General features: G+C 32.0%; 1 protein-coding gene and 2 pseudogenes across 3 annotated transcripts in view; 2 read left to right on the top strand and 1 right to left on the bottom strand.

Moving 5' to 3' along the window:
* PDS5A (PDS5 cohesin associated factor A) overlaps positions 1-23,765 on the bottom strand; it is a 109,831-nt gene that overhangs the window by 11,307 nt on the left and 74,759 nt on the right. For all 3 annotated transcript variants that reach the window (XM_016119948.2, XM_036228028.1, XM_036228027.1), the window contains exons 18-30: positions 22,203-22,308; positions 20,345-20,505; positions 18,048-18,171; positions 17,084-17,242; positions 14,258-14,326; positions 13,162-13,298; positions 10,499-10,622; positions 10,149-10,353; positions 9,539-9,653; positions 4,401-4,533; positions 3,736-3,855; positions 1,436-1,498; positions 556-701 (exon numbers count right to left, since the gene is read on the bottom strand). In XM_016119948.2, the coding sequence (XP_015975434.1) occupies positions 556-701; positions 1,436-1,498; positions 3,736-3,855; positions 4,401-4,533; positions 9,539-9,653; positions 10,149-10,353; positions 10,499-10,622; positions 13,162-13,298; positions 14,258-14,326; positions 17,084-17,242; positions 18,048-18,171; positions 20,345-20,505; positions 22,203-22,308 (1,662 nt within the window). The remainder of the gene's footprint in view (positions 1-555; positions 702-1,435; positions 1,499-3,735; positions 3,856-4,400; positions 4,534-9,538; positions 9,654-10,148; positions 10,354-10,498; positions 10,623-13,161; positions 13,299-14,257; positions 14,327-17,083; positions 17,243-18,047; positions 18,172-20,344; positions 20,506-22,202; positions 22,309-23,765) is intronic.
* On the top strand, positions 8,425-8,543 carry LOC118608845 (annotated as a pseudogene).
* Positions 14,612-14,731, top strand: LOC118608791 (annotated as a pseudogene).

Below are 23,765 nucleotides of genomic sequence, written 5' to 3'. Positions count from 1 at the left end.
TACATTCTGGGGGTGGTTCCACTGCTATAGATATGTATAAAACACTACCAGTTAAGTTTATTCTTAAAATTTCGTAATAAAACCTTTAGAAGCCTCTTAGTGTTGATAAGAGTATGTTAGGTAGAAATTTTTATGCAGTAGTTATGATAGTAAACATCTGACATATTAAACGTAGAACATTTTTGTAAATGGGAAGATTATTTTTACTCAACTCATGCTAATTTCGTCGAATTAAAAATTCAATTTATTTAAGTTATATTTTCATATTTTCCTATCTTATATTTTCTTATAAATATAAACATTTTCATGTAAATTAGATTAAAAATCCTTATGATTTTTCCCTTTAACTTTTCTACATACTTAGATGCTATATGGTTTCAAAGTATGTAGTGCTCTCAATTTACGTAATTTATTTTACCAAAATTCAGCACTATTATTTTGTACCAAAACATTTCCTAAAGTTTCTTTTTGGTGATACAGTGTTTTAGGAAAAAAATTAAAAGATGAACCAAGTAGTGAGTGATCGTAACAGAAAAAAGTGTAGACAAAAATTACCTTGATCGATTCCCAGTTGATGGGTTCAGCTCTGAATTTATATTAATATTGCTTCCAGTCTCAGCTCCAGTGCTTCTAACATATGGTTTCCTTCCTGTTGCTGATAAAGGCTTGTTTACTGTACCTAGTACTCCAGCAGGTTTTGGCTAAAAGTTACACATATGTATGTCATTTTATACCTTACTGGAAACAATAAATATAAATTTAGGCACATGTAAAAGATATTGTTTACCTTAAACCAAGGAATTATTATTACTTTGGAAGTTAAATCCTAAATTGGAAAGTTAAATTTTAAATTTGTTAGAAATGATAATTCTGTAAAACTGTGTTTATCTCAATACGATTACAAGTTGTATTACCTCTACTTAATAGTAACTAGGCGATATTTAATTATTTTATTGCTCAATCAAAATGAAAAGTGCCCCTAAAACACCGAGAAATACATAAGTGATACATAATAAAATGTGTTATAAACTACTGAAGGCATATAGTAATAGTTTAGTGTTAATCAAAAATTAAATTCCCTTTTGTTCTTTTAGTTGCCATATGAGTTTTATAGAACATAAACTCATTAATACTTTAAAATTAATTCTTCTCTTTGTTATACATCTAAATTTATTATGCTACTTTTCAAGACTAACTGCTGTGTGGATTCTGAATAACCTGCCTATCAGGACTGATGAGAACACATGGTCGTAATTCAAAAGAGTGGTTCATGGCAAAAAGAGGCCTGAGAACAAATGCTTTAGAGGCTACAATCCACAACATAATCCCTAAGAATCAGGAACTACAGAATCTGGGGGACATTTAAAGGTTATTTCTAGGAACATCAAAATATATGCATGAGATAAAGATCCCAAAATTATCTAGCATATAATACCTTTCCTGTTAACAGAAGTACTCTTGTCTCTTCTGAAATGTAACTCTTGTCATTACAGAAGTCCTATAAAAAAAATAATCGAAGTAAAGTACATTTCTGCTAACATACATATCAATAAATCAAATAATCAAAGCATATTTAATAAATGACACCCTAAGTCTAACTTTAAAATTAAATCAATAGCACATAAAACTTAGGTAAATGTCAGAGATAAATTACTTAAATCAGTTAAAACAAAATACTCATATCTTTTTCATATAGTTCAGGGCAAACAGTTCCAGTTTATTCACTAAATTATCTTCTCCACTCTATTATATAATCTACTACGTTTGGGCTCCCAAAGAATCCAAAATGGTGCTATCCATATTTTAGGCACTTAATATTTACTAAAAATATTCCACACTGGATCTCAAGAAAATTATCCTCATTGAAAAAAAATCCGTCATTTTAATTTAAAATATTTTGTTTCTTAGAGCCATAAGTAGACTGTCCCAAACATAAGGGTAAATACACCACCGAAATACAATTAAGTGTATTATAATGTTCTTTGGCAGCTGTGATAAACCAAATGTGGACACCGATGATACTTTCTTGGAAGTTATAGCTATATAAAATTTAAGTAGAGTTCAAATTTGATCCTTTGATACATCTTTTTCAAATATCCTGGGAAGAGCAAACAAACCACAATGGTGTCATGAAAATAAAATGATTTACTACAATCAATAAGTTCATTAATTTTTAAATAATCTTACTTAAAAAACCGATTTTTTCTTTTATTGTTTACCTCCATACTAATGTCATAGGAAAGATCAGAGGGCCTGTAAAGAAATTACACTTTGGCATGTGTTCTAGGCAAAGTTGTATCACCCCCCCGCCTCAGTCCAAAGACTTTTATGTAGCTAAAATGTTACAAAGCCTGGGTACCAAAATTCATTCCTTTTATGCATAAAGATATAGCCTCACTAAACTTGTTATCTTAATATGCCTAGTTTTCCAGTGTCTGAATTTGCACCAGATTAAAAACGACATATTAGATAAGGAGACAAGGAAAGTTGCTCATTGGAAAAAGAGAAAACCTAAGTTACTGTTAAGAAGGCTAAAAACACTATAAATATCAGATATTAAAATAAAAAACAAGCAAAGTGAGGTATAGCAACAAACAACAATTTAATTCTTGAGGATGGGATCACTACTGTATGAAGATTTTATTTGGGTGGTATTCCAGTCATGACAGCCCCAGGTCAACAATAAAGTAAATTTAAATTCAAGAGCTCAGTTAGGAATGTTTATAAAGATCAGTAAATTCAATTAGAGCACAAATACCTTTGCAATTTATTATTCCTATCGAAAACCAGGCATAGTAAATGTCAAATACTAAATCATTAAAAAAATATGATTAAAATTTTTGTCAAATTATGGCATTCAAAGTAGAAAACTCCATTTCCTGGAATTTTGTAAAATAGTGTAAGGAATGTATTACTTTGAAGCACATCTTCATGTTTGTTTAGAGTTCTGTTTTTTAAACAAAGGACAGGAAACTTTAAAATATCACTTTAAAGCAAGAAATAAAGATTTTTAAAAAATGTTTTAAAAAATGTTTACGGTAAACCATTATTAAAGAAAATATTTAAAAAATTTACTATTCAACATTTTCTCTCCTTGTTATGGCTAATTTACAAAAAATTAGCTAGAGAAACTTAAAGAAGCTTTATTTAGCTGGAACGCTCATTTAAATGGAAAACCTAATTTGCTGATAGCATAATAAATATACTATGTAATTATTAATATAATTTATTGAATGCTTATTATGACAAACTCTTATAGACCTAGATATTATACTAGTTATCATTCATAGGTATTATCACCTGCATTTTAGAGATTAAGAAATTAAGTCTTAAAAGAGTTAATTTGTCTAAAGTACTTCATGTTAGAAATGACTGATTAGAATCCATGTCTATCAATTGCCAACATCGATTTTATATATATACACACATACATTATACCATTTTGTTTACTTCTTGTCTGAAAAAATATTAACAAATCTCAAAAACAGAAATATCCAGAAGAAATAGCTCACTTAAGTGTAACACCACCACAAAGCTTGATTTGCATTCTCCTATTCTGTAAAAGGTGAGAATAATATTGTTCAGGGCTCTGGAAGACCATCTCCCATTTCTTCATAAATTCACAGAGGTATTTTTTACTCTATAGTCAACAATTCAGTATTTGCCACTAGGGTTGATGGTAACTGAAATTCAAAGCAGTTTAGTGTGGCAGAAAAACAAGGGGGAAGAAAATACCTTTTCAGGTTGTGTAAAGAATTTCATTGGAAGGACTGGATCCTTTGGTGAATCTGCATTGCACAAAGCACTTTTACTATTTATAACACACAGAGCCACATCACATACTGTATAAAGTTTCTAGGGAGGAAAAAAGAAAGATCATATATAATTTTCAGTAGTGCAAAATAAATACAAGAACCAATTCTACCCAAGGCATAAAATGGAATCAAAAGAAGGATGTGTGGTTATTATTTATTCTTTGAACATTTCACATCTGTATTTGGCATTTCTTCTTTACCTCCTGGTAAACAAAAAAAGTCCTTTAATTTAACATGAATGCTAAGTATGAATTAAAAACAACAACTAGACCAAACCAAACTAAAACAAAGGAAACATATAAAAAGGATGTATCTACTTGTCTGTAACGCTTACTAAATGTTAAGATAGCAAAGTTGTAAATTTTAATAGTTCTTATCCTCCTGCTCTGTAAAAGAAGTTTTAATGCCTTTTTCAGAGCATTAAGCACTCCTCAAATAATGGAATTCAACTGTAATGAAATACAATAAAAATTGACTATGTTTTTTTATAAACATTCTACAATATAATTTATTATGTAATAGAAAAAAGTGGGACAATCTTTTCCTGTAACATCTTAATACCCACTGGTCTAAAATATATCTTACTTCATTTGCCTTGGATTCATCTGGAGACTGGGCATCTTTTGTTAACTTGATGTTCTCTGCCATCTTCTTCATAAAGGCATGGCTGTTGTTTTCATTCTTTGTCATTAAAACTTCTAGCATAAACCACAGGCACCTAAGTGGTAAACATACTTATTAAAAGAGACTAAATGTAGGTGCTTTTGCTTAATAGATAAAATACCCTATTGGGAAGATCTGTTGTCCAAATATAAGGGTAAAATAAAATATAGAAAAAACCCTAAAAAAACAGATTAACAGAAATATCCTGTTAATATTTAATTCAAATGGAAAATTAAATAGAAAATATTAAAAATGAAAACACAGCTTAATAAAATCTGGCAGTTTCATAGAGATATAAAAATTCATTCTTAATGTATTCAATTAACATTTAGATGAACTGACAGCTTAGCCATAAGTAGTCATATATCAAACCATTTTGGCGTTTTTGTTACTTGTTACTATTTAATACATAAAGTGTCTGAAGGAGCCACCTGAATTTCTAAGTAAAAGTGAATCCCAAATCAGGATGAATATCAGGGAACTTACATCGACAAATCTAGTATAAGGCCTATTTGTATTAAGTTCCTAAGATGATTCTCAGGCAGCCATGGGACTTACTGCTTTACTGCATCAACAGGGGAGAAATCATTTGATGATAATGTATGTGTACTTATTTGCCTATATTCTATGTAAATTTTAAGAACTACTGTAAGGGAGAAATTTAGCATTAGGTTAATGGAGTTTGTTTTTTGTAGACTTGTGTTATAAGAAATACTACAGAGTCCCTTTAGGCTAGAAAGGACACGAGACTAACCTGAAGCCATAAGAAGAAATAAAGAACACTGGTAATGTAACAACATAGATAATATAAAAGCCAGCATTATTGTACTTTTCATTTGTAACTACTTTTTTAAACAAATGATTTTAAAGGCAAATGTATGAAACTTGATTATCTCTATATAAACAGAAACAATGTATAAAGATGGAATTTCTAACAATAATATAAAGGGAGAGGGATAGAGATAGGTAGGAGCAAAATGTTTGTATACTCCCGAAACTAAGTTGCTATTGTTTGAACTAGGTTGTTATAAGTTTAAGTTTATTGGAATCACTAATAAAAACCATAAGACAGAAAATAAAGCTATATGGCAGAAATAACTCCTTCCTTTTCAGTAATTACTTCAAAGGACAACAGATTTACTATTCCAAATAAAAAGCAGAGATACGGAAATGGATTAAGGAAAAGAAAAAGATTCACCTAAACCCTGTCTATAAAAGACTCACTTCAGATACATTTGAAAGTAAAAGGATAGGAAAAAAATATATTTCATGCAAAGAATAACCAAAAAAGAGCTAGTGGTTATTTTATGATCAGACGATATGGATTTAAAGTAAAAAAAGATTACAAGAGACCCAGAAGGATTATACTGATAAAGGTTCAATCCAGCAAGAAGATATGATTATTATATATATGAACCTAACAAACAACAGAGCCCCTAAATCTATGAAAATTGACAGAATGGAAGGGATAAACAGATGATTATAAAAAATGATCAGAGTTCAATACCCTATTTTCCATAATGGACAGAAAAACCAGACAATAGATCAATAAAGAGAATTTGGTCTGATTCAAGATGGCCACGTAGGAAGATCCTTAACGCACTCCTCCCACAGATAGAGTCTACAGCAACATATGGAACAATTTCCTCTTAAAAAACCTAAAGACAACTTGGTACATGAGAAGGAACCCCCATAAGACCACGAGGAGATTTTTCAATATAAACTTTACAGGCCAAAAGAGAGTGACACGATATATTCAAAATGCTGAAAGAAAAAACAACAAAAAACTTCCACACGCACAAATACTCTACTGGCAAAGTTATCATTCAGAGCTGAAGGACAATTTTCCAGAGAAACAAAAACAAAAGGAGTTTATCACCACTAAACTGGTCTTACAAGAAATGTTAAAGGACCCTCTCTAAGCTAGAAAGAAAGGGTGCTAATTAGTAACAAGAACACATATGAAAGAATAAATCTCACTAGAAAAGTAAATTTACAGTAAAGGTAGTGAATTAATTATAAAACTAGAATGAAGGTTAAAAGACAAAAGTTGTAAAAACTACTATGATTACAAAAATTAGTTATGGAATACATAAGAAAAAGATGAAAATGTGACATCAAAAACAAAATGGGGGAGGAAAACTGTCGGGCTTTAGGATGGGATCAAACTTGTTATCAACTTAAATTGTTATAAGCAAACCACTAAAGAAGTCATCAAACCACAAAAGAAGAAGGTAAGAGAAAGGAACAGAAAGAACTATAAAATCAGCTAGAAAACAAGATGGCATTTTTATTTTTTCAACCCCCTACTCCTCCTCTGGCAATCTCTGTATCTGCGAGGTCTGCCTTCACTTAGTTTGCTTGTTTCTCTTGTTCCTTAGATTCTGCCTATAAGGGAAATCATGTGGTATTTATCTTTCTCTGTCTAATTTATTTATACTCAGCATAATACCCTTTAGGTCCATTCACATTGTTTTAAATGGTAAGATTTCATTTTTTTAATGGCTGAGTAATATTTTATATCTTCTTTATGCAATTATCTATTAACAGACACTTAGGCTGCTTTCATATCTTGGCTACTGTGAATAGTGTTACCTTGAACATAGGGGTGTACAGATCTTTACAAACTAGTGTTTTGGTTTTCTTCAGGTAAATACCCAGAAGTGCAATTTCTGGGTTAAAAAGTAGTTATATTTTTTCTTTTTTGAGGAACTTCCAAACTGTTACCCAAACTGTACTGATTTGCAATCCCTCCAGCATTATATGAGGGTTCCCTTTTTTCACATTCTCGTCAACATTTGTTGTTTTTTGCTTTATCGAAGATAGACAATCCGAGAGGTGTGAGGTGACACAATATCTCATTGTGGCTTTAATTTGCATTTCTCTGATGATTAGTGACCTCGAGCATCTTTTCATATGTCTGTTGGCCATCTGTATGTCCTCTTTAGAGAAATACCTATTCAGGTCTTCTGCTCATTTTTTAAATGGATTTTTTTTTGTTGTTCAGTTGTATGGGTTCTTTATAAATTTTGGAAATTAACTCGTTAGATATATCATTGGCAAATATCTTCTCTCATTCAGTAGGTTATCTTTCATTTTGTTGATGGTTTCCTTTGCTGTGCAAAAATTTTTAGTTTGATGTAGTCCCATTGTTTGGTAATAAACACATACCTATCAATAATTACTTTAAATGGACTAAATTCTTCATTCGAGACATAGAATAGCTAACTGGATAAAAAAAACCCAAGACGCATCTATATGTTGCCTACAAGAGACACATTTTAGATGTAAGGACACATACAAATTCAAAGTGAAGGGATGGAAAAAAATATTTCATGCAAATGGAAACCGAAAGAAAGCTGGAGTAGCTATATACTTAAGACAAAAATGGCATGACATAATGATAAAGTCAATCCAACAAGATGATGTAATATTTCTAAATATTTATGCCCTAGCATAAGAGCACCTAATATATAAAACAAATATTAACAGGCTTAAAGGAAGAAATAGACAGCAATACCATAATAGTATGGGGCTTTAACACCCACTAGCATCTTAAGTAGAGGCTGGTTTTGGGGATGAGCCCTGTACCTGTGGAATCCAATTCTACCTCCAGGTGTGGGAGACAGGGAACCCTTTACAGTCATACAGCTGGGAACAGAATCTACATCTCCTGAAACCTAATCGTGTAGCTTCCTATAACACATCAGTTAAAACTCTAAAAAAAATTTTCAATGTAGGCTTATTTTACAGCATTTGAAATACCACAGTCCTTCCTTGTTAACACACGGTGAAGACCTCGCCAGAGGATGTTTGAAACCATGGATAGTATTAAACCTTATATACTTATGTTTTTTCCTATACACATATACCTACGTTAAAGTTTAATTTATAAATTAGGCACAGTAAAGATTAACAATAACTACTAATAAAAAAAGGACAATTAGTCTACAGCCATGCCACCCTGAACACGCCCAATCCCGTCTGACCTCGGAAGCTAAGCAGGATTGGGCCTGGTTAGTATTTGGATGGGAGACCACCTAGGAAGACCAGATGCTGTAGGTGTGTAAAAAAAAGGGGGGTGGGGGGAATGGAGCGGAATAGTGAAATTTCATCATACTACTCAAAACAGTGTGCAAGTGCTTATTTATGAATTTATTATCAATCGTTTATTTCTGTAATTTTCCATTTAATATTTTCAGACTGTGGTTAACCATGCATAACTGAAACCATGGAAAGAGAAACTGTGGATAAAGGAGTACTATATAGAGACAGTATAACTGGACTGATGTGCTGGGAGCAACAACAATAAAATGACAAGCCTTCAAAATGTCTGATGCTTAACAGTAATGTTGGACAAGATATAACACCTCTCCCAATTGTTAAGATTTTGACACAATTTCAGTGACCAAAGCTACGGTAAGCAGAAATAAATATTAATTAAAATCTTAAATAAGATTAGGAAAAACCCTTAACCTCCCACATAGAAAAATCACAATACCTCAAATATAAATTACAGGGACCAATTTAAGAGTGCAAATAAATAGCGCAGTAATGGGAAGTAAAGTAAATATTGTTTTAAAGTTTCTTGGAGGTCATTTGTAGACATTCCTAAGCCATTTTTCATTATTTCACCCTGCATCATATTCAAAGTTCTATTTTACATAAATAGCACTTCTTGAACAAGTGTTTTATAATTATTTACTTGTCTGTGTTTCCACTACGGACAAATCTTTTGTGTTAACGAATCTAATTCTGTATGATGATAGTCTGGCCATAGAACATTTTTGTGTGTGTTCACATACTCTTAGGCATTATCTTTTGAAGTTGAAAGTAAAGTTTTAATGAGATAAATTTTTACTACATGGCTTTCTAAATTGTCAAACTGAAATAACTGAAGCACCATAAAAATCTGTATAAAAACCTGTATTAATATATACAGAAAGTAAAGATAACAAAATATAAAAATCATAAAAAGGTTATTCTAATGAGGAAAAAATTTACCATTTTTTAAAAAGTAAAAATAATTTTAAGGGTTCTTGAAAATTAACATGGCTTACTCTTTAATATCGCGAAGCTGATCAACATCTTGTGATCTTGTAAAATCTGGATCATGGGCTAACAGATGAATCATGTATGGAACTACATATTCAGGCAGCAGTGATAATAATTTCTCTAAAGTGAAAATATTATTATTAACAACAGCAATAAAAACTTTTATAAAATCTCTCTAGTTTTGCATTGTAACCAATTGTTTCCATTTTTTCCGTTATTCTAAATTAGAGGCAACATAATACCTAATATTGAAATATTTTTTACTTCTATTTTAAAAGGCTATTAAAGCCAATAGAATAACTTAAGATTAAACAGAAGGTCCCTGGAAAAGCCAGAATAATTCTTTACTCATTGATACCTGAGCAAAGTATTTTTATCAAGTCATACTGCTGATCCCCTAAGAAAAATGCAGCTTCCTCAGAAGTTTTATGCATTATAAAGAGGACTCAGAAACCAGAATTTTAGATTTTAAGTACATCATAACTACAGAGACAGCACTGTCTAAAAAATCCCAGTGTTATTATAAACTATAATAGAAATATGTGAAATACCCTACCACCCGCTGATGTGTTGACAAAAAATATTTGCACACTGGGAACTTTTAAAGTAACTTACCAGTAGCCATAGGGTTCTGTTTAATGTATTCCCTGCGTATACTGATATTTTTTAGTAAACACTGTCGTGCATGTGCTCTTCTCTCCTTCACAGGATCTTTGGCACACAAGGCAAAGATCGCCATATACTCCAATGGGAGAAGTAACTTCACAAGTGCCTTATGTAGCTTCTGAGCAAATATCTGCCTTACTTGGTAGCACTCATCCTACATCAGCAAAAAATCAAACATATTTAAATATAATTCCTTTTGTGCATATATCCATATACAGTAAATGGACCAATATCCATAGAAAGTAAATGTATTTAACTTTGAAGGCCAAGTAACCGACAAAAATTAGATTGTTACTTACATTAATAACAAGTGCACAGAGTTGAAACTGTTCTGGGGTTATAATTTCATGGTAACAAGGTTCCTGAGCAAGCTTCATTATGGCACTACCAGCAGCTAATCGCAAGCGAGACATATCAGATTTACTATAAACAAACAAAAAAGAAATAAGTATTTCCTATAACCATTATTCAAAAAAATGCTTTGATCCCCTTTTGAGTGCTAAGATCTTTAGTATAATTAAGGTTTAAAATGACAATGTAGAAAAATGGGAGAGCTACTTTGAGTCCTTGAACATAGGGAGAAGGGCTCAAATCATTGTGACTATAAGTTCATCTGCTTTCATTTTTAGTTATGCTTTAGCTTAGATACTCCTTCAAGATACTTAGATACTACTCCAAGAAACTGTTTATTATCACAACTACACTACAGTAGCTCTAGGAAGAATCATTTACATTAGGAACTATATTCCTCATTTGAACAATACATATTCATTGAAGAAAACCTGATTTAAAAAAAATTAAAAATCACCTAGCATTTTTAACATATTTCCTACAATTTTATTTCATATACATATATATGCACGTGTAACAGAAATCTAGCTTAAACCTACATGTCTGATGAAATGGAAGGGCTAGAAATTAGGAGCTGATTTGCACCAGACAAATATATAAAAGTAAAGTACATGGAGATGAGAGCCAGTGTCTACCTCAGGTACTAATGTCTGGACAGACTTTTCATACCACGTAGTTTTTAAAGAGAACCTAGGAGGTCCATGCACTTGCACCCCTATCCAGTGGACTTTTATTACCTAAATGGTAAAATGTGACACTGAATAGGATGAAAGGAAAATCTTTTTACTTCAACTTCTATGTGGAATATAGCATGGCTTTTATATTTTGAAGACTTTAGGAAATATGAAAAGCTGGCCTGAATCCAGAGGGACTGTTAATTAGCATACAAGAAGAGAAAATACGGCACTCCTGGGTAATAGGACTGCCTAAGTGAGCACTAGTAACAATGAGGGACCCTCAAATGGCTCCTAAGGAAAATGTTTCAGGACTTAAATAACAGCTACCGTTTGAGTGCTTAACTCTATGTCAGGCAGCATGTAAACAATTTACAGGCTTTATCTCATTTAATTTTTCCTCCGTAAGATGAAGAAATTGAGGGCTGGAAAAATGACTTATGCAGGTTCACAGGGCTAGCAGATGGAGTGCAGAGTTGTGTAAGTTCCTAATTCTATAGCCTAAGTTATACAACGGGGTAAATAATATCTAACTATGATCCATCTAACATATTTCATGATGTATGTGTTCTGTAATTAACCATTCCCTTATTTTTTGTAATGATAAAAAATGCCGGAAATAATAAGTTTGTAAAATGTGTGTATGGTTCTTTTATTACTTCATGAGTATAAAAACAGTCAAAGCATAACATCTGAAAGGATCTAGACACAAAATATCAAACCGTCCTGCCGTGGCTGTGTCAATTTATATTCACAGGAGTAATGAGAAGATGCATTTCCCTGATCCCACGAAGCAATGATTGCTTTAAAAATATTTTTTGCTGATTTGATATGCAAGATGTGCCACTTAAATTTAAATTGTATTTACTGTATTTAGTGATATTAAACATTTTTAAAAGGTAAACTGAATATACAACCTTCATCTCTATTGGGGATCCTGCCTTTGCCACACACTGTACATAGCTTCCTTAAATTGAAAACTTCTCATTATCCCTAACTCAGCTCTAATCTTCAATCTGTTCATACAAAGCTACCCTTGACTTATTCTATGATAAAAAATAATTTTTCATAGTTTTCTTTATCAAAGCATTCTGCATCTCTATTATACTTGACCATTTCCTATCTCTTCCACTAGAATGCATATTCCTTGGTGGAAGAGATTTTTGTATATTTAAAAAGCATTATTAGTACCTGATATAATAGTGCACAATAAATACTGAATGCATAAGTGAACAATGAAATCTGTCCTCTAACACAAAGTTTAAAGTAGAAATGCATCACAAGTGGAATTCTGTAGTTATTTCTGTTGGTGCTTCTGAACTCTAATAAATCAAAAATCTGAAAAAAGAATCATGAAAACTTTCACTTTTATTTTCATCTTTTAAAAAGAACAGAAAGAAGAGATGGTGATTTCACAGATTTGAAGAGTGAAAATGTGCAGAAATGGAAACAAATTTATTTTGCATTTGTAGAACCTTGTATGGTCTTCTGCAAACCACAGGAGGATGCAACTAACTCTTCCTTCTCTGAACTTCCACTGAAATTTTTATTCCTTTCATGGTACTAAGTCATTCTACTTCTATACTACAGGGTAAATTCCTTGAAAGCAGGAACTGAATCTTATCTGTTTTTGTTGTAATACTTTTCATAGTATCCTGCAAAGAGTAGTAATTCAACAAATATTTGCTGAAACTAATGCTGAAGCTAACTGTAATAATACTATAGGTAAGTATGACTAAAAATTTCCTGGAAAAAGTTGTCTTTAGGAGTGAAGAAAATATACCATCATTACTGAGCTATAAACCCCGAGTACATGAGATTTGAATCTAAAGTACATGATGCAATTAAAACAGTCAATGTTAATAAGGTAAATAATTCCTTTGTAAGCTTTATCAATATTTTGTGCTAAAAAAATTGGAAAGGAAAAAAAATCTCACCTGATCCTCTTCTGCTCTGTCAGGTCACCCTCACTAACCAACATCGCTGATAATAACCGAAGAGTTGAATTGGCAGATTTAGACTGGTTGTTTTTCATACCCAACAGCCACCTTACCAGAAGTTTAATTGCCTGTACCTATAAAATATTAACATGCTAAAAAAAGAAAGCAACTTAAAATTCCAATTAAAAGGAAGATTGATTTATGTTAATTAGATCAGTGAGACTGCTTAATTGCCAGCAGACATGTTTTATTAAACAAGTTTGTAGGATAATAACAATAAAATTAATATTTATTCTATTTAATCTGTACCAGGCACTTTTCCCGGAGCTGTACATGTATTAACTTATTTAATCTCCCAAGCAATTCCATAAGGAAAATATTCTTATTTTTTATTAAAAAGGTTAACTGAGACACATTATTATGATAGACAACTTCCCCAAGGTCTGGCTCCTGAATTGAAGCTTTTCGCACTTGAACACTTGCCCAAGATTTTCAGATTATTGAAAATATGTTGTTTAAAAATAACTACTTATATAGACAGTAATTTTTCTATAGCACTGATAAACCATCATGTCTGATTCAGTCTCACTTAATATTCTAATAAAAACTACCTAAAGAATCTATATTGTTGAGAATCTAGAAAAAGCTACATAAGGTGAAACAAATTATCAAGGAAGATGATAATGAGGAAGTCTAGTTTTAAATCCCAAGACCACCACTTGAAAAATTAACTTTATGAGGAACAATTTACAACCAATGAAGGTTACCAATTCGATGACAGCAATCTGTTTTGCCAAGTTAAATATGCTTGTAGACAGATCATGGTGGTGAGGCTGGACCTGAGATGCTTCTTAGCATCAACATTCTGCAAACAATCTCTGTGGAAAACAGCCTTACTGAAATTGTTTTAGTAGGCAGGAACGTCTATATAAAAATAACTCAATGACAACTACAATTTCTTTGAGAAACACACAGCTTTTGATTTAAAAACAAAGTACTTCATTTAGAATTATTAACTATTAAGTTAAAGAAAAGATATCTATGAATGTTCATTATTTCAACATAAAAGTTATCAAGACCTACACGAATTTACCTTTGCTAGCACTTCAGGTGAAACCTCTTCATCTGGAGACCATAATTTCCCATTCTTCTCACCTGTTGACTATAGTTAATTGAATAAATTTAACTTTAAGAATATTAAATTTTGGCTCATTAAGTTTTTAATGTTGAACAATGCAGTGTTACAGGCAAGTCAACAAATAGAGCTTGCAAAAGAACAAAGTTAGAGGACTCAAATTTCCTGATTTTGAAGCTCACTGCAGATCTATAGTAATCAAGACAGTGTAGCTGGTACTGACAAGTACAGACTTACAGACTAATGTGACAAAACAGAGAAACAAGAAAAGCCTCACATATATAGTCAACTGATTTTTAAAAAGTGTGCTAAGTCTATAGCCATGCCACCCTGAACGAGCCCGATCCCATCTGATCTCGGATGTTAAGCAAGGTCGGGCCTGGTTAGTACTTGGATGGGAGACCACGTAAGGAAGACCAGGTACTGTAGGCATTAAAAATAAAAAATAAGGGATTGTAAGCTGACAAGGTCCTTGTAATCTGTGAGGTCAACCAAGGGTTGCCTCGCCTAAAGTAAAAAAAAAAAGTGTGTTAAGACCAATTATTAAGGAAGAAGAATCTCTTCAAAAATGGTGCTAGAAACGTAGATATCCACATTAACTCGAAATGGATCAAACATCTTAATTTAAGAGCTAAAACTATAAAACTCTTGGAAGACATAGGAGAGAATCTTCATGATCTTGGATTTAGCAAATATTTGATAATGGTTTAATATTCAGAATATATAAAGAATTCTTGTAACTCAACAACAACAAGTAAAAAACACCCAATTAAAAGTGGGCAAAGAGGAGGGAGGAAGCAATTGGGGAGATTGTTTTATGAACTATATAGATGTCTAACCAATGTAGTGTATACTTGAAACAAATATATTAATTTAATTTATTTATGTGCCGAAACCCAGGAACTATTTGATACTAATTTAAATAATTTTTTTTAAAAAGCGGGCAAAAAAATTTGAATATCCAAAGAAAATATACAAAGGGCCAAAAGCACATGAAAAAAATCCTGAACATCATTAGTCATTTGGGAAACACAAAGCAAAACCACAAGATACTACTGGTGCATCTACTAGGATGGCTACTATAAAAACAAAACGAAACAAAACAAAATACAAAACAAGAAAGAATAAGTGTCGGCAAAGATGTATTGGACCTGGAAGACTTGAGCATTGCTGGTGGGAAAGTAAAATGGTATAGCCACTGTGGAAAAGTTTAGAGATGCCTTAAAAAGAAGAACACTGACTGACCATGTGACTCAGAAATTCCACTGGGTATATACCCGAAAGATATGAAAACAGGGATTCCAAATGTTCATCTCAGCATTATTCACAATAGTCGAAAGGAGGAAAAACACCAAAGTGTCCATCGAAAGATGAATAAACAAAATGTAGGGTACACATACGATGGATTATTATTCTGGCTTAAAATGAAATTCTGATACATATTATAAATACATCCTTGAAACCATTATGTGCAATGAAATAAGCCAAAGACAAAAGAACAAATACTGCAAGAACGGGCAAATTCACAGAGCCAAAAAGTAAAATAGAGGTAGCCAAGGGTTGGGGAAAAAAGGCAATGGGAAGTTTTGGTTAATGAATACAGAGTTTCTGTCTGATAAAATAAAGTTTTGGAAATAGTGGCGATGGCTACACAACAATGTGGGTGTATATTTTAGGGGGTAGTTTTGGAGGAGTTACTCTCCTTTCTTGGGTATTTCCTACGTATACAGGAAGTATACATGTTGTCAAACTTGTTTGTTTTTAAAATTAATCAAAACAAAAACACCCAACAATAAGAGAAACAAGAATGTGAGTGAATATGACATAGGTGAACTGTACACTTAAAATGGCAAAAATGGCAACATTTATGTATATTTTACCACATACATACAAAAAAGAACCATCTTAAAACAGGATCAATCATCTAAATGGTGTCTCTGATTTCACATTTGTTGCCAATCACACCTATCAATAGTGCAGAACAGCACAAATATGTGGAGTAGGAATGAGACTTTGGTCATGCTCTTCTATCCTTGTCCATTATAATCATCTAAAAAGGGGAAGGGAAAAGAGGAAGGAGTGCTTTGGCAAGTATCTCTCCTTTAAAGTTCAGATACTGGGGGCTTTAAGACTACTGGACCACGTAGAAAGATTAGGTAAACTGAGTAAGTTAAGAATTGCATAAGTTAAGAAAGTCATCCACAAATATCCAGCATGTAAGATTTGACTCTTCATTCAATAACTCTTTAATTTATGTCCACTTGGTAAAGTGGTGATTCTTAATCAGAGGTGTGTTTGAGCTCCAACCCAGAGCTAATAAATCAGCAGGCACATGCGTGTGTGCATGCACCTACATGCATGTGTGCACAAACACAATTCAGTAACTAAAATAGAACACATAAAACTAGTGCCAAAAATGCAATGTAGTTATATTTCAAAATACTAGTCCAATAAATCTTTCTTTTATATTTTTAACAATGTGTTTGATAAAACAAAATTCTATCATTCAAGTAAATTGTCCTTCAATGTCATAATGTATTTGCCTTGTTTTTTACTTTATAATTCATCCATCTCGTTCTTACTTTTTCTTTCTTAAATGTTAATTCTACTAATAGCTACCTGAAGTCAGGATGCCATTTGGAAATTAAATAAGGAAAAAAAAAACAGATAATGATTTAAAAGGAAAAGAGAATTATATATAAAGAGAAATGCTGTTTCTGTGATTAAGATGTAGATAGTAGTCTTAATCTCATGATTCTAAATTTAATTAAATGACAAACTTACCCTGTCATTCATCAGCAGATCTTTCACAATAAAATTTGCTACTACAGATTTCATTGGAGAAGCAAATTGATCTGGTGCTAACATAGAAATGTGGCCCAATGAAACTAATGGTGTTATAAGTTGTTCTGGTACATCAGCATTCAGACTCCTACTGAGAGGCTATGAAAGTAAAATGGTCAAAATTACCAGTTTGTTTTATAAATAATTAGACATTCTATGGAAACAGTAAATGTTCCTGAGTCCTCCTCCTAAATTTATCATGCCCAAACAAATCTGTTCTAACGATATGATCAAAAAGTAACTTCGGATATATTGGATATTTAATTCTTACTTCACCTACTAAAATTTAACAAGATTGGAGGATGCAGAAAAAATAACAACAAAAAATACCCAAGTAAAAGGTAGAAGTAAAAGTAAGAACATTTTTACATCACCAAATCAACATTATTTTCAAGCCAACTACATTTGGGATTTTTATACTGAGGGGACATTTTAAATGACCATAAACCATAAAAGAATTCACTGGGTTTTGTTCATACTATATCCAATTTATAATAATATAGAAATGCCTTTCTAGTAGTGGAATCAGGCCAAGAATCATATATAAGGAAAGGCAAAGAGGACTAATTTTCAGGTAGAGTTGTCAGGTACTTTAAAGTTGGTGGTCCAGTTATCTACTAATACTTTGTGAAGATAAAAGGATTACTTGGATCACTGAGCCCATAAAGCTAAAATGAAGTGGACTACTTTAACACAAACACACAAAATTTCCTTCCATATGTAGTATTTGAACATATAATTTCATCTAAAGGCTGGGAATATAGTGCTAAATAAAATAGAGTCCCTGCTCTCATGGAACTTATATTCTAGGGTGGGATAAAAAGCTAAAAAAATTTTACCTTCTATCTTCAGCACACCATAAACCATAAAAATAAAAACCAATATAAACAAACCCTATATATACCTCAAAAATCTGTGCAAGCTGGACTTCTTTATTTGTGAATATGGCATGTATACAATGAACAGCCTGCTTTGCTTGATGGGGAGTACCCCTCTTTGCTTTCTGATGTAAAATGGGAATTAAGGTCCTGTAAAAAATAATATGATAGTTATAAACAAAAAACCTATACACCAGAAGTAATTCTTTTGGTTGCCTCCTATATCGTCTCAAAATATTTTGATGTATGTTGGTAGAGAAGTCTCTCTTAAAAATTACCAGACCAAAGACTTAAAAGCTCTTCCTCTGTCCCCAAGAAATACAGTGCCTTAAGAAAAAGGCTATTTCAGGAGATAATTTTTGTTTTAAAGCTAAACTACTTAATTTATTTATAATCTAAAACTTGTTCCATGCCATATTTTTGCATTTACACCTTCCAGGTATATATTCCTAACTTTTTACTTCCCTTCCATAATCCCCTTTAGTATTTTAAAACAGCCATGGAAAAATCTAGCAAAATATCAAGTTTTATTAAAAAGCTGAAATGATATACCAGTGAAACAAAGTATGCAATGACACAGACACATATATATTGGTAGAAGAGTAATAAAAATATCTAACAATTATTAAAATACTTGTAACAAGTACAATTCTAAGTATTTTTACATGGATTCAATTAATCCTCACAGAGGACTATTATTACAGTCTGTAAAGAGATGAAAAAACTAAAGCACAAAAACATTATTTAAGCTTCTTAAAGTGACAGCTAGGGAATGGTGGAATTGGGATTTGAAGGTAAGCATTTGTTCCAAAATCCATGCACTTAACCTCCCTCCACACTTCTTTCTTCCACGTAATGTTTTCCCATGTCATCAACAGTTTTTAAAGCATGGCACGGGAAAACATTACATAAAATGAAGAAAGCAGCACGTCTGTACCAACCTATAAAAAAATAGGCATGCACAACAAGTAGATAGACAAAACATTCATTTAAAAAATATAAAATGTTAATAGTGACTTCTTTCTATTTCCTAAAGTTTCAGCTTTTTATAATGAACATGTAAATATTTTTCTAATTAGAAGGCAAAATAAAAATATAAGGATACTTGTTGTACATTTAATGCAATGATCCTACTTTATAGATTATAAGGTCAGTGGTATTAAATGCAGTGGTGACAGAGTCCTTTTATCATAATGAAAGGCTAGACATTAAAGAGCAATATCCCAGACTCCATGTCATACACTTCAACCAAAAAACTGGGACATAGACTAGTAAGTTTGATATGTATGAATGAATATGCCACATTTTTCTTCATGAAGGTTTAAAATTATGACACAAGGCCAAATGAAATGATGAGCATAAGTCAACTTCAACTATTCTCCTTGCTTTTCTAGTGCGTTATAATCCAATAAAGCTACGAGGGTTGTTACTGAGGTCTATTGTATTGTGCTTCTCTGCTTTTCAGTGATTCTCTCCTTCCTTCCTCATTTGTCTGAAGAACAAGAGGTTTTATTCCTTGTGTCCAAAGTTAACCCATTTTCCACTGCTTCCTTAGGGATAGAATTCCTTTTAAGACTAAATCCTTTACCTTAAAAAAAAAAAAAAGTATAGGTTTTCCTACCCTAATAACTCACTAGAAACTTTATCTTACTATGTCAATGATTTTTTTCTATAATGTACAAATATAAAGATCATCATCTCTAGACTGTAAACTTCTTGAGAGCAGGGACTGACTATGGTAATTCTTTTATATTGGCCAGTGACAATAAGAGAACGTACAATAAATATTGAATTGTCAAATTTAACTACTAGCTCACAAATTAATCTTCTAGGAGTCATGAGTCTTCTTGTCCTATGATTACCCTATGAGGAAAACTGGTTTGACCTGGATATAACTAAAACTATTGCAAATAACCCTAAACATCTTATCACCAACTAAGAAAACTTATTAAGCCCACATCTTGATCATCCCATTCTTTGCTGGGATATCAAAGTAGTAGCTATTGAATTTACAACCCATCTGGAGAGAAAAAGATGAACATACATAGATTAGGAAGATATACCAATCACAAATTAGAAATTCTGTGATAACTCCTGATTGTTAATAGCAGTATTTTAAAATCACTTTGTTATAAACAAAGTTGCAGTCTGTTCCTCTGCTTATATTCGAGTAGGTGGGCTGGAGTGAGGCAGAGAAAAGATGAAACAAAGAATATAAAAAAGTAGCATCTAAATAAAAGTCGTCTTTCCTCTCTCCTGTCTTTCTACCCCACACTTAGAAATCTACTTTTGTGTTTACTATGAAAAAAACAAATATACTCACGATCGTATCTGGGGTAGGTCTGTTTCTATTTTGTGGCCTGTATTTCTGAAAATTTGTATAGCAGCTTCTGCTACCTTGTCGTCTTCCATTCTGAGGCACTGTAACAGGGATTCATATGTCTCTGCAGAGTGGAACGAGGTAGGATGTGTGAAAGACAGAACCTGGAGGAATAGATACGGCTTTAGAAGTACAGACAATGGTTTAATCCATTAAAATAAGATAATTACTTTCTACTAAAAATATAATTTAAAATTATGGGCTGCATATGCTAGCTCCACACAATAAATATTTATATCTAGTAGTCTCCCTTGCAGTTTGGTGCGGCTAATAAGACACTAAGAAATACTGTGTAGGAGATTCCTTAAGATGGTTGATATACAGTCTTTGTCCTATTTTCTTCTTACTTCTTAGTCACTTCTGATACTGGGAATGCAGAAAATGTGACTACTTTTTTTATGGTGTGTGATATCGTGACGTTAACAAAATGTTAACACAGAGCTTTATTTCACTGGCAAAAAGATACTCTATAAGGAAATATTTTAAGTGAAATCCATCACAAAAAGTTCACTCATCATATTATAAACAAATAAGCCATTGTGAACTTTTAAGCACAATTACAAACATATAAGTAATTTCTCCTTTATTTATTATGACATAAGTCCCAGCCTATTCTTAAGGAATTTATGACAAATTAAGACATACCATGTCTACAAAGGTTACCTTCCAGGAAGCAAAAACAATTTAGTTAGCATAATATTGGGAATAAAGGTTAAAAGTTGAGAGGCAGGGAGGGGGAATGAAGTTTTATAGTCTTTATGAACTTATTTTATAAGCATGTACTTAATGGGCTATTAAATGGAGAGACTGTCTCATTTGGTGAGGTATACAGTGATATTTAGTTATGAGGTTTTAATTATTTATAGAAAAATGGAGAAATATGAAACACTGAATCAAAAACCTACTAAAAATGTTTAAAAATGATTTTACCCTTAAAACTTTAAAAATATAATGGCATTATTAAAAATATAATTAAAATCTTTCTCATGAAGCATCATAATTCTTTCCATGAAATGATATTTAAGACCATTCTAATACAACCTCATCATTTCTTTTTTTTAACATCCATAGCACTGGTTTGTTTCTTCTCCCTTAGTTTATATATTATAATGGTCTAAATATCTCTTTGCCTTCAATTTCTTCTCTTCTTTACGCCATTTAATGAAAGCCTTATCAAATGCTGTATCATATTAAAAGTAAGGTTAAAAGGCCCTTTCTGCCCCCAGGGCACCCCACAATCTGGAACCAACCTTGTCTCCACTACTCCCCAAAGAAATTCTTTTCTCTAGTAAGGCTAGACTCCCAAATGATCTCTAAAATATGCCAAGAATTACTCTCTTTTTCCCTAGATTATAATATCTTGTCCACAAAGTCTTACCTGGCTTGGGTCTTATTAATTGCCCAATTCTCTGTATCCTTTGGCATCTATTAAAATTAGCAATTGTTTTAAAATTCCCTGATCAGATAGATGCTGTTATATAATAATTCCTGTGAGTAGTCCTACTATTCCAGATACAAGTTCTCCGAAAGGTAAGACTAGATCATGTAGCATATAATGTTACAAACACAGCAGTGATATAAGCACAGCAAAACCAAAACAAATTATTATTTTGTAATGTAAAATAACAGAATTAATATAATATAAAAAAAACATACATTATTCTTATAAAATATTTCTACCAAAATTTTAAATCTTTTGAATAGGTACCAATGAAACTATTCTAATAACTCTTGCATAACCTTAAGGAAATTCGAATTATGACTACTGAAATGCATGGAGACAAAACTGTTTCAAAAATACCTTAAGAAGTTCAAGTCCTGAACGAATAGCTGTATCTGGACTTACACCCTCCTCTTCATCATCTGCTGTCCCCTCTATTGATTTATTCATCAGTTTTACCAGTGCACTATTAAAACAAGAAAATTTAAATTAGTAACACTACTAGATTAATAACTGTATCCTAATTGCATTGTGGCAGGAAATATATAGAATCTAAACATCAGATTCAAATGTTTCGGTCGGGGGCGCGGAGGGGAGAGGGAGTTATTTTGTGACTTTTTAAACTTTTCTACTTGACAGCTGAGCTTATCTTTAGTTTATTTGCCTCATCCCTAAATTTAATGTATAATAATAATTCTACTGAAAAACAACAAAATTGAATCACACATATCAGAAATATTTATAAGCAATTTAATATTAATTTCCATATGTAAAGAGATTATTTGCAATTTCAAGAAAAACAAGATAGCAGCTGCTAAATGAACAAAAGACAATTCACTTAAAGCAAAAAATAAATACATGGACAAAAGCATTAATCACTTGTAATTAATATATCAGTAATTCCATTCCAGAAATTTTTGCTAAGAAGCAATTCATCAGAAGCATGTTATATTAATACAGATTCATCAATTAAAAACTATTTAATTGTCCAGTATTATAGGATTTGTTTTTCAAATATACCTAACCACAACAAAATGGAATATTACCTGGTCAATAAAAACCAAACTATGTAGCAACATGGCACTATTTTAAGTAAAAGCAAATGTAATTTTTGGTTTTGAGATTGTTTCCTCACCAGTAAAATGAAGAAAACATCTTATTTTGAAGATATTAAATTATTACAGCAAATGGCCTAGTTCATAGTAAATATTCAACAAATGGAAGCTGATAAGTTTTATGTTAAACTTTTTCCTTTGGTGTTACACATATTTTAGTATTATTTATTTTACTTAGTTTCAAGCATACAGTACATTGGTTACATATCTATATAAAATGACCTTCCCAATTGCTTCCTCCCGCCCCTGACCTTCCACCTGGTCAACGTATTAATGCTAACTGCATTCCTTATGCTGTGCTCCCCATCCCTGTGACCATCCATCAACTACTAATTTGTACTTCTTTAACCCTTCACCCCATTCTCCCAGTCCCCCAAACCTCCCTCCCCTCTGTCCATTGCCAAATTGTCCACTATATTTGTGACTCTGTTTTTGATTAGGTTTTTTTTGTTCCTTAGATTCTGCATATAAGTGAAATCATATAGTGTTTACCTTTTGCTGTCTGATTTAAATACCTTCTAAGTTCAACAAAGCAATATCTTTTTCCATCTCCTTCCTTTTCAAATGTAGGGGTCTTGTTTTCTTATCCTTTCAGCCACTCTATCTTTTGGTGGGAGCACTTAATTCTTTTCCATTTAAGGTACTTATTGATAGCAATGTAGTTGTTATCATTCTTTATTCCTGTTTTTGATACATTTTTTTCATTGTAAAGAAGTCCCTCTAACATTTCCTGTAATACTGGCTTGGTGGTGACAAATTCCTTTAGCTTATTTTTGTCCGAGAAGTTCTTTACCTGCCCTTTAATTCT

This window comes from Rousettus aegyptiacus, unplaced genomic scaffold, assembly GCF_014176215.1.
Source record: "Rousettus aegyptiacus isolate mRouAeg1 unplaced genomic scaffold, mRouAeg1.p scaffold_m13_p_10, whole genome shotgun sequence".
NCBI lineage: Eukaryota > Metazoa > Chordata > Mammalia > Chiroptera > Pteropodidae > Rousettus > Rousettus aegyptiacus.
Note: the sequence above shows the minus strand (reverse complement) of the source record. Positions and strands in the feature narration are given on the sequence as shown.